This window comes from Heterodontus francisci, chromosome 16 (assembly GCF_036365525.1).
Source record: "Heterodontus francisci isolate sHetFra1 chromosome 16, sHetFra1.hap1, whole genome shotgun sequence".
NCBI lineage: Eukaryota > Metazoa > Chordata > Chondrichthyes > Heterodontiformes > Heterodontidae > Heterodontus > Heterodontus francisci.
Window position 1 is genome coordinate 77,993,469 of NC_090386.1, and position 12,451 is coordinate 78,005,919.

The following is a 12,451-nucleotide window of genomic DNA, read 5'->3' on the forward strand; positions in this document are numbered from 1 at the left end:
TTAGAAGCCATATAAGAATGTATATTATTTGACGGCATATATGTGTGTATTTCTGACCAGTTGGATAAATGTAGTTCATATGTTTGCGTTTTTAAACAACTGATTACTTGAATTTGACCAGAACTAAGCTTTGTATTTGTTTCAAAAATGTTTAACATAGCTGTGTGCATCCGTCCATTTTGTTAACTACTTTATATTCAACATTACAATGCCAACCATTGTATTTCCCTTTATAAATATAATTAGATCTACAAATTTGGTCAGTACTACAAGTATACAAATCACCTACAGCAGAATTTACAGCGTGCTGTCAATTATTATACTTTTGTGACATAATCCGTTGAGCCATTTTCTCTATACAATAATAATTTCCCAGATGCTCCCAAGTCCATTTACAGTTTCCAATTTGCTTGTTACCTTAGTTTCTTAAATATATGAATTAGCTCTATTGATGGAACAACCAAACTAGTGGAACTCCCATAGCACAAAGTAATCAAGCTTATTTCAAGGCAGAAAACTAATTTGGATGATTCATAGTTTGCCTTGTGCCTCTGGAGGCTTCGCTATTCATATCTTATTGAAACTGAAACAGAACCTTGGCTTTTTTTAAAATATGAGGTGAGATTTAGTTGTCTCCTTCGTAAAGGGGCCATTATAGGAGAGGTGACACTTTTGATTATTTCAGTGCTATATCTTTCAGATTTATCATAGAACTGAGATTAAGCTTTTTTTACTCAGCAACAGGATAGAAATTTGATATAGTTCAGTCAAAGATCAAGCATTTTTGTGACGTATTCCTTTGTAAATATGTTTGCTATGGGTAACTTGGATTTCAGGATTTATTTTAACTTTTTAACAATATTTATTTTGTTCTGTGTTTCAGACTCTTGTAGGTGAGCCCTAGGTCCCTATGCCCTACACTATTTTCACATGTCCTGATACCTAAGTAAAATTAATAGTGTGTTTGGGAAACAAACCTTTTACTAGGTATATCCCTTGCCTTCACTGGATCTTCCTTGTTTTCAGCAGATGGCAAAATAATGCTGCACTGGACTTTGTTTAAGGCTTTCACTGCCAAACAAATTTAGTAAACAGTTACAAAACAAGTGACAAATACATTTTACAACAATTGTTCAAATTCTTTAGATTATTTATAATTAAAAATTAATAGTAACCTCTTCACTAAACAATACTGAAATTATTTTTTCTTTATTTGGTTCTTTCTGCTCGCCAGCCATGGAAGTTATCTGACTTAACTAGCTCTCTGTGCGCAAGTTTCAGGCACTCTGATTTGGAGTGGAAAAGCAGGCAGAAAGAACTACCAGGATTTTGAGAATTTAACTGAAATTTAAAAGCAGCTGCAAATCAAATGCATACTTGAACAAATTGCACAACATGTTGATAAATTTTAAGAAAACCAAAAGATTATTGTAACAAAAATGAGCCAGAACATTCTTTTGGGAGTAAAGCCTATTTTTAGCCCTTGTAGACTGCGATAGAAGCTGATACAATGCAAATTCTTAACAAATAAATGCTTTATTTTTGTTATAGTAACCTTAGTATTTTTGAACAGGGTTCTTCAATGATGGGAAGGTGTTGATTCTGTTGCATAGTTTCTAGTTATTCTCTGTGTTCTCTATCCTTCTGCCTACCCCCTACTGTGAAATTCATGGCATGCTTGCTTAGGCCAATCAGCATCAACACCATTCTTTAGTTCTTCCAAAGTTGGTAAGACTCTTACCATTAGCAGGGGAAGCCAGAGTGCTAAATCCAGTACTAATAGCAACCTTACACTACTAGTGAAAGCTTATTCAAAGGCAGACTTCATAGAAGCAGGGTGCGACACAGATGATTCCATAACTTTTTCTGAAGAAATTCAGGTTTTTTTCAAATTTTATAGTCTGTATTTGTCTTTAACATTGTTAATCTCCTATTTAAACTTAAGAGTAACTTTTTTGCGAATGGAAAGCAGTTTCCATTTCACAATGGTCAGTGTTGGGTCCCTTGCTGTTTGTGGTATAATAATGATTTGGACTTAAATATGGGAGGCGTGATTGGGATATCGCAAACATTGATGAAGAAGATAACAGTAGACTCCAGAATTATATCAATGGTTTGGTTGAGTGGGCGGAAAAGTGGCAAACGGAATTCAATCCGGAGAAGTGTGAGGTAATGCATTTGGGGGGGGCAAACAAATCAAGGGAATGCTCAACAAACGGGAGGATATAGAGAGGGGTAGAAGAAGTGAGAGACCTTGGAGCGCAAGTCCACAGGTCCCTGGAGATGGCACGACAGGTAGATAAAGTCGTGAAGAACGCATATGGAATGCTTTCCTTTATTGGCTGAGGTATAGAATACTAAAGCAGAGATGCAATGCTGGAACTGCATAAAACGCTGGTTAGGCCACAATTGGAGTATTGCGTACAGTTCTGGTCACCACATTACAGGAAGGACATAATTGCTTTGGAGAGAGTACAGAGAAGATTTACAAGAATGTTGCCAGGGCTTGAAAATTGCATCTATGAAGAAAGATTGGATAGGCTAGGGTTGTTTTCCTTAGAACAGAGGAGGCTGAAGGGTGACTTAATTGAGTTGTACACAATTGAGGGGCCTAGGTAGAGTAGACAGGAAGGATCTGTTTCCCCTAGCGGAGGGGTCAGTTGCCAGAGGTCACAGATTTAAGGTGATTGGTAGAAGGATTAGAGGGGACATGAGGAAAGACTTTTTCACCCAGAGGGTAGTGGGTGTCTGGAATTCGCTGCCTGGATCGGTGGTGGAGGCGGAAATCCTCAACTCATTTAAAAGGTACCTGGACCTGCACCTGAAGTGCTATAACCTGCAAGGCTATGGACCAGGTGCTGGAAGGTGAGATTAGAATGGACGGCTAGTTTTTTTAACTGGCGCTGACATGTTGGGCTGAATAGCCTCTTTCTGCCTTGTAACTTTTCTATGGTTCTAGATTTTAAACTTCATACCGATATATCAGACAAAAACTGCTGTTGAATGTATACAGTAAGATAAAACCGGTTCAATTAAAAAAATGTTACTTTAAAAAAAAATTGGTATCTGATAAGGCATGTACTTCCTTCTTTAGGATCTCGTTGCACGTCTTGATGATTTGGGAGGTATTTATCTTCAGTTTGAGGAGGGGTTAGAAACAACAGCTTTGTTTGTGAGTGCTGCATATAAGCTGTCTGACCATGCTGGAATGGAGCCAGCAATCAAAGAGGTAAGCACAGTGAAACTGAAGAAACCAGGCATATTGTAGAGCGAATGCCAAGTTCACTTTAAAAAAAAAATCTAAGCGTACTTTTTATAGTTGTATTTCAAACATCCACACACATTTTGTGAAGACGCTGTACATTTTTATTATGTAAGGAGAAATGCATTTGTACATCTAGGTTTCTGGAATATTTTGTTTAATGTACTCTCGACATGGGATGTGTATATGTATGAATATGGAAAAAATGAATGCTTTTTAGATAGCCTTTCATAACTATGTCCCCCACCCCACCACGCTCCCCTTTCTCAGTTTCTCCGGTGACATCGGGTACAAGGAAGAACATATATAGCTCCAGTCATTTTAGTGAGACTAGAATTTTGGAGCAGCCTGCAAACTGACCTGGAGCCATCCAATTTGGGAAAACTACTTAGTGAAATATAAATATATATATAAATAAAAGTACCAATAGTTTGATTCATAAATAATGTGTTTTCACTCCAGTCTTCTTATAAGAAAATTTACAAAAATCATAGTGAAAATATGTACGCTGCTGGAAAAATGTGACTCATGATCTGGAGGCACCGATTCAAAATGTTAATGGTCATTTTTGTGATATCGCTGACCCTGCTCAATTTGCTTACAGATCAAGTTATTCTACCTCCTGGATCATGGTGCACTGATCGAAATTGTAGTAACTTGGTCCTTCCTGTTTAGTGTAGTGAAACCACTGTAATTTGTCAGTCTTGACACTATGGTAGCAGTTTTGCCTCCAAGCCAGAAGGTCACAAGTTCAAGCCCCACTCCGAAGCCTAGAAATGCACATAGTTCTCCAATTTTGGTCGCACTAAGGTTTTATATAGATTCCCCATTTCGGCCACTAGCTTTGGGCCTGCTTACTGTCCATCCATCACTGCTTTGTACAGGAGAAAGAGAGCCTAGACTGGTAGCTGAGCCATAGTCCTGAGATTCATTTAATTTGTTTGGATGGACAGGCATTTACTCAGCCACAAGAATTTCAATAGATTTATGGTGTTATATTACTTGTGGTTAAAAATTATACACAAAAAGTAACCATGTCATTCTAGCTAGAATCACTGTTTTTAACTGTTGGTCATATTAAATATTGCTTTGGATGATATGCATATTTTATAAGGGTGTGCAGAATAATTCATTGATTCTGATCTGCAGACTATTAAGGTAAATAGATCACTGGAATACCAAGATATTGTGTTGATCAATCAGTTTTTTGGTTTTATGCATGTCAGTTAATCTGCAAAATTCAGATTTGTTCTTTTTAATTTCAGGATCAAGTCATTCAGCTTGCTAATGCTGTTTTTAGTAAGAAACATTTTACCATACTGTCTGAGGCATTCAGCATTGCCTGTGCTGCTGCAGCTTTGTCCCATAATCAGTACCACATTCCAATTATTGTGGTAGCTGAAGGAATTGCCTCTGTTTCCCATAAGAAGCCCAGCCTGAAGGTAACTTCTGTTAGATCTGCATATCTTGAGTTAGCTTAGTTCAGCTTTTGTAAAAGTAACTTCATTGTCCAAACTGAAGTGTTAGGAATTTGAATCTATTTTGGTACCTTCTCTTGTTTAGTTGCTTCACTAGCTGCCACAAATAATCTGAACATCTTGAGAGTTGATTCTCACTACCTATATTGACTTGTACATTAAAATAAAAGCAAAATACTGCGGATGCTGGAAATCTGAAACAAAAACAAGAAATGCTGGATTCACTCAGCAGGTCTGGCAGCATCTGTGGAAAGAGAAGCAGAGTTAACGTTTCGGGTCAGTGACCGAAGAAGGGTCACTGACCCGAAACGTTAACTCTGCTTCTCTTTCCACAGATGCTGCCAGACCTGCTGAGTGAATCCAGCATTTCTTGTTTTTGACTTGTACATTAATGTGCCTGAAGTGGAAAGATGCAACAATAATATCCCTTTGTGGCTGAACCAGATATTTGTGCCTGTTGCAAATATATTCAATTTCTCTGACGGTGAACCACTACTACACATGATGAGATGAGACATAATATATTTGCTTTATTAGATGAACATAAAGCAAAATTATGATTGGATTCACTTATTTCAATTAATACAATTTGTCTTCACATAATGTAAAATCATGAACACATTACACTTCCCTACATCAGTGGGTCATCTTACTTACCTAAAACAGAATAACTCTTTTGCATTTGGTCTGTGCAATCACCTGCCTTTAATTCAGGTTGCCTTTTCTGGATCCTCTCTGCCTCAGCAACTTCCCCACATCTCTCTCTCTCTCCATATGTTTTCTAGCACATTGAATTTGAAGTTGTTTTGATTATCAGTCAAGTTAATTAATTGTTTGTTGTTTGGATCTGGGGAAAACGACTTCTGTTTAACATATTAACCACTTTAAAGCATTAAAAGTAATGTTTAGTAATTAAAATAATAGACTTTGCTAAGGCCAGCCATTTCTTTAACGTAATAAAACACCCCGAGGCGTTTCACACAGGCATTATGAAACAAAATATGACACTGAGCCACACACAGATATTAGGGCAGATGACCAAAAGCTTGTTCAAAAAGGTGTGTTTTAAAGGAGGAAAGCATGGTAGAGAGGTGGAGAAGTTTAGGGAGGGAATTCCAGACAAGGCCTGGACAACTGACGGCATGGTTCCCAGCGGTAGAGTGATTAAAATCGGGGGTGCTCAAGAGGCTGGAATTAAGGAGCACAGATATCTTGGAGGGTTGTAGGGCTGAAGGAGGTTACAGAAATAGAGGGGGCAAGGCCATGGAGGGATTTGAAAGCAAGGATAAGAACTTTAAAATCAAAGCAGTGTTTAACTAGGAGCCAGTGTAAGCCAGCGAGCACAGGGATGATGAGTTTAATGGCATTTGGTGCGAGTTAGGACATGGGCAACAGAGTTTTGGATAACCTCAAGTTTAAGGAAGGTAGAATGTGGGAGGCTGTGCAGGAATGCTTTGAAATAATATGGAGGTAACAAAGGCACAGATGAGGGTTTCAGCAGCAGAAGACTGAGGCGAGGCAGAGGCGAACAATGTTAAGGAGATGGAAATAGGTGGTCTTAGTGGTGGAGCAGATATGTGCTTGAAAATTCATCTCTGGATCAAATATGACACTGAGGTTGAAAACAGTCTAGTTCAGCCTTAAACAGTTGCTGGGGGAGGAATGGAGTTGGTAGCTAGGGAACAAAGTTTGGAATAGGGACTGAAAACAATGTCATCAATCTTTCCAGTATTTAATTAGAGAAGATTCTCGCTTATCCAGTATGTGAGATAAGCAGTCTGGACACTTTAGAGACAGTGGAGGGATGGTCAGTTTGAGCTTGGTGTTGTCATTGTACATGTGGAAGCTAATGTTTTTGGATGATCTCGCTGAGGGGTGGCATATCGATGGGAAATAGGAGGGGCCCAAAGTTAGATCTTTGGGGAACTCCAAAGGCAACTGTGCAGGAATGGGAAGAGAAGCCATTGATAGCGATTCTCTGGCTACGATTAGATAATCTTTTGTTTCCTTGCTTGTTATTACTTTTGCTTTCTTCCTTTCCACTTTTGTTTTCTCTCTCTTCATTTTAATTTACTTTATTTCTCTTAGTCCCTTTTCACTCTGCATAATAAACTTTCTAAAGTTTATATAACAAAAAATACAAAAGCTACAACAGGTATATACTCAGTACAATGTTTTCTTGTTTTTTCACAAAAGCACTCATCAATTTTACCTGAATAAAACTTTTGAAAATTGTCCTGTATTTTCTTTCTTCAAATCGTTTTTCAAAAAGCAGCTGAGCAATACAGGGCATTGGTGAGACCACATCTGGAGTACTGTGTACATTATTGGTCTCCTTATTTAAGGAAGAATGTAAATGCATTGGAAGCAGTTCAAAGAAGGTTTACTAGACTGATACCTGGAATGGGCGGGCTATATTATGAGGAAAGATTGGACAGGCTAGGCTTGTATCCGTTGGAATTTAGAAGAGTAAGAGGCGACTTGATTGAAACATACAAGATTCTGAGGGGTCTTGACAGGGTGGATGTGGAAAGGATGTTTCCCCTTGTGGGAGAATCTAGAACCAGGGGTCACTGTTTAAAAATAAGGGGTCACCCATTTCAGAATGGTGATTAGAAATTCTCTGAGGGTCTTGAGTCTTTGAAACTCTCTTCCTCAAAAGGCAGTGGAAGCAGAGTTTTTGATTATGTTTAAGTCAGAGCTAGATATATTCTTGATAAGCAAGGGGGTGAAAGGTTATTGGGGGTAGGTGGTAATGTGGAGATATCAGTTCAGCCATGATCTTATTGAATGATGGAGCAGGCTCGAGGGGCTGAGTGGCCTACTCCTTATTCGTATGTAAATATTTCAGCAGTTCATATGACTTAAGTACACTACACATGTGCAAATTGCACAATTGCCAATCTGGGCAAAAAATATCAAGTTCATTCCCTGGCTTTTGGGAGAGTTTAAGGCCTTCAAGTGAAAACAGTCATGAAGCCATTAAACAGCCCAAAAGCAATGGATTAGTTTAATCTTCTTAACTTTTTATGATTTTTGAATAAAAATGTATTTTGAAAATTAGCATGTACAGTTATCAAAACAAAATAGCAGCCAACACATTTTTCTGAAAGGATTTTAAGTGACTTGTAGTCTTGTGTGATAGAAACGTGTGTTCAGATTAAAATGAGAAATCTTTTTAAAGCACCATCTAAAGCCATGATAGGGAATCATACTAGCTAACTTGACATTTGAATATTGGAATCTGAGGATTCCCATGGCCCATGTGTGATTTCAACATGTTGGGTAGATTCTAGATCGATATAACCAAATATAAATAAGATATATATTCTCAAAGATTGTCGCTGACAATAATTGATAAATTTCCAGAAAGCCAAAGTGATATCACAGTAGCAACTATGTTTTTAATACGACATGCACTTGGAAAGCTTTGCCTACTCTTGTTGCCCCACAAAATGAGAGCAAATTTGTAGAACCAATCCTGGCTCAGAAGCTCACTGTTTCATCTAGTTTTGGAGCAACATTGATGGTGACTAGGGAGGAACCGGTAAACCGTTTTGGACCACATTTCAGGTCAAAGAAGAATATGTGGGAGCTGTGAGCACCTAAGGATAAGAATCATCTTGGAAACTTTTAAAGTGTAAAAGACTATCTGGAAAAAAATTGACATTAACTTTGCAAAGTTATGCTATATTATTTCCATCCTTTTTTTAAAAAAAAGATGTGGATCCATCTGGCCAAATGACTCACCATTTAAATGCTTGGTAATTTCAACGCCGAATGAATATATTGAATAACTGTTCCATGACTGTAGGAAAGCGATTGTACTTTACACTTGTTCAGGTCACTGAACACAATTGATAGCTCTTTTATGGATTGAGTGTTAAATTGGAGAAATTAATATTGTATCGTGTACATCTGTTTTTGATATTTAAACGTAAATGATGGGAAGTTTAATTGGAACAAATAACCTGTGTATGGTGGGGTTTCAGGGTGAAAGTGGTGATAATTACATTTCATTTAGGTTACAACTTAAACAAATACGTTTTGTCAACGGGAACATTTTTTACTGGATTCTCTGTGCTCTTGGTGTCTAGGGAAGCCATTTCTGATACAAAAATGTAACCATAGCATCGAGCTGATTGGACAAAGGACAATTCAGTTCAGTGCACATGGTGTACCTTAGAAATTCATCTTCTATGTCAATAACAAGTAGCCAATTGTGTTAATCTGTGCCTAAGATATATTTTCAAAGCGACAGCATTTGGCTTGCAGTTAGAAGCTATCTTTGAAATGTATTCCCACTGGCCTATCTGAAATCTTGTCTTTTAATTTTTCCTTCCTCTACTTGTTTCCAGTTGCGTGTAACGAATGTCTTATCCCAGAGTCTGACTTCAGCTGATGTTCAGCTTGAATATGCCAAGTCTGTTTTGGCAAAAAACACAGTTCTTCAGCAATCATCCTTTGTTTCGAAAGGGTAAGAATGAAATTTCTGTGGCTAGTGCATAACAATAATTTTCTTTGTCTCTGTAGACTACATGAAATGATTAATATCAAATTATATCATGTCAAGGTCACACTGTTGTAAATGTAAGGGTGTTTGTAATGATTTTGGTTATAGGTAGTCTGAATCCCAATTAATACTGGGTGGGAGTCTGTGACACGGTACTGAACTTCATTAAAGAGGCAATAAAGCATCGCTGATTCTGAAAGTAGAAAACTTGAACTGTTCTAGTAGGTGGCACTGCTCCAATATTATGGTTAAGGAATGTACCAGAACACAGGGGGCATTAAATATCTGGCCCTTCGTGCACCTAACGTGAACATTTTTGAGGCGGGCATTAGTTACCTTGAGTACCATACCATAAAATCAATTGCCTTAAAGTTTGGTTCCTCTTTCTTTGTCAGGAAAATTAACATTTTGAAAGGAAAGCAATATGATTAACATATTTAAAGTTAGAACAAAATTAGATTTGCTCAGAAGCTTTATTTGGCCTCTTAAGTGCACAATTTTTGTGGAAAAATGTAATAGGTTTTAAAAAGGATGATTGCGAATCGGTCCATCTCCAAAATGGGTATATTTGAATGAGGAATTCAGAAATTTGCACCTTGTTCAGTACATCTGTGGCATGGAATATATGATGTGGGGTTCATATCTGCAACTCCTACCCAAGTTCCTGAACTGAAGCCATAGTACCTGTGGGAGGCTGCAAGGAAGGATCATGCCAAAATATGTTTTCATTTATTTAGCCTGACTATGAATTAATGTCATCTGAGATTGGGAGCAGACCACCTGCCCACCCTAGTCCTGGAATGTTGCATGGCATGGTGAAGCTGTCTGATGGAATAGAAGGAAAATACTGTACTTTTAAAAAAAAATTATTCATTTCAAAATTTAAGTGTGCATACATTTTTGCTATTCTATTGGAACTGCCATATTTCCTGGACTATAAGACGCAGCTGTATTTTAAAAGGAAATATTTGGGCATAACCTTTGGAACACAAGACACACGGCAATTTTAGGTGACTTTTCCAGAAAAAAGTGCATTTTATAGTCCACCAATTCTTCATTCTGGTAATTTCCTGTTACAGAAAGTGCAAAAAATCCCAAGCTTGGCACACATCAATTTTTCTTGAATTAATGCAGGACATCATTGACATTTTATCTACAACAAATTGCTCTTAAATATTTGACGATCAAAGGATAACATTTATTATAATGTTTTTCATTAGTGATATTTTTGAATTGAATTTTATGGACGTAAAGCCACCAAGTGGATATTATGACTTCTCTGTCATTGTGGAGGGTGATAGCCGATTTATAGGAAACCATGTGGAGGTATGTACATCATTTTAAGCAACATTGAATATTTTTTTTAAAGTGCATTCATAAATATGAAAGAATAGTTCCACTAACATTTGCCTTGATAAATCTAGTGTAATTTGTTACATTTGTATGTTCCTGATCATTGCTGCTGGACCCCAACAACTTTTCCATCCTTCTCTCGCTGGACTAAGTACTGTCCACAGCTCAACTATCTCCTTCCTTCATGTCTCTCAGCCAACCCCCTGTGTTCTCCCAGAATTTGTTTCTGTGAGTACTTCCAGATCTTAAACTTTCCCTCCCACCTTGGCTTCAGTTGTCTTTGTCTGCTGTCTCCCATTTACTAATCTTATCTCCTCTGGTTTACTACTTGCTTTAAGTTTCTTTCTCTCACTGCTATTTTCTGCCTGAATCCCTAGTCTTCACTCTTGTCACTTTTGTGTGGTTCAATATTTCCTGGACCAGTTCACTGCCTAATAGCGATATTTGTTTCTGACCTAGTATATCTTGTCTCCCATTTTGCTATGTACCTTGAGCCATAAATGTAAAAGATAGCAATTGAGAAGATCAATAAATGAGCATTTGGAAGCCATACAGAGAGATTTAAAAACATAAAGAGGAGTGAAGAGACTTGCACATGAAATGCGGGACACTTAGGAAAAGGAATCAGCGACACATAAGAGAGAGCTTTTTGCACACTAGGGGCTGAATTTTACTAGCTCTCTGACGTCTAGGGTCATGGTGGGAGCACCCAGAAAATTCTTCTGGGAGAGGCCCGTCACAACCCTTGACGCAGAGAAAACCTCGCTGTATTTTACTGTATTTACTGTATCGCTGTATTTTCAACATTAAAATGAATTGAAATTAATGAAAATCAACTAACCGTCTCCTGGCGGCCATCCCACGCTGATACTCTGGCTGCCAACCGCAATTGCTGCGCCTTCGGAATTCAGTTCGGAGTTCTGAAGCGTGACATTGGTGGGGAGGGGGAGAGGAGTGAAATCAGCAGGGGGGAGCAGGGAAAACCCTTTGTATTGGCTGTGGGCGTGGTGGGAAGGGGTTGAAGGCCAAAGGTAACGAGGTTGGATGGCGGTGCGGAAGTTCAGGTTGAGAAAGTTAATTTTGGAACGAAAGGCCCATAAACAAACATTGAGTGGGTGGTTGGAAAGGGTCTCCAGCTTTTATCTAATTTTTTAATGACAATGTTAAACACTGCCTTTAAAAATCCAAATTTCTTATTAGGCCTTGAAGCCCTTTAAAGATGGCGCCTGCACGGTGGCGCTAGGGACGGACAGCCGCCCCCTCTACGTCATTGGGGGCAGGCGCTCCGCCCCCTCCATTTAAATGAGGCCTCGCGCAAAATATCATGGGGGCTCAGCGACGGCTGCTTCGCGCGGGCAGACCGCCGAGATCACAGCAGCGCACTAGGCCTATTTGTGGGGCATGAAGGGGTGAGAATAGATCAGCAAGAAGATTGAAGGATTGAAGTGATGTATTGGTTTAAAGATGCTAACAAAATGAGACAGCAGTACAGTTCCAGGAAGCTCAGGCAATTCAATTCTTTGCGCAGTTGTTAATATTGTTAAGACCGACCGCTCAAGACAAAGCCCTCAATCAAAATATGATTCTGACTGTGGTGGGAGAAACGCACTGTTGATTCAGTCCTGTTCCCCCACAAATTGCTTAACATATCATTTTTAAACTTTCCAAATTAAAGAGAGACCCAGCCAAATTGTGCCATCTATTACCCCCCCCCACCCCCCTCCCCAAAATGAGGCTAACCAAACCAGGTGTCTTTAGATCAACAAATTAACTGTTTAATTAGAAAAGCTAAATTCTTAATCACTATCGAGATATAAACAACATTAAAAATAGAAAAAATCAGTG

General features: G+C 38.4%; 1 protein-coding gene across 1 annotated transcript in view; it reads left to right on the top strand.

Moving 5' to 3' along the window:
- Positions 1–12,451, top strand: part of rpn2 (ribophorin II) — a 67,586-nt gene that overhangs the window by 21,238 nt on the left and 33,897 nt on the right. The window contains exons 6-9 of the mRNA XM_068048414.1: positions 3,095–3,229; positions 4,528–4,704; positions 9,099–9,217; positions 10,474–10,579. Of these exons, the coding sequence (XP_067904515.1) occupies positions 3,095–3,229; positions 4,528–4,704; positions 9,099–9,217; positions 10,474–10,579 (537 nt within the window). The remainder of the gene's footprint in view (positions 1–3,094; positions 3,230–4,527; positions 4,705–9,098; positions 9,218–10,473; positions 10,580–12,451) is intronic.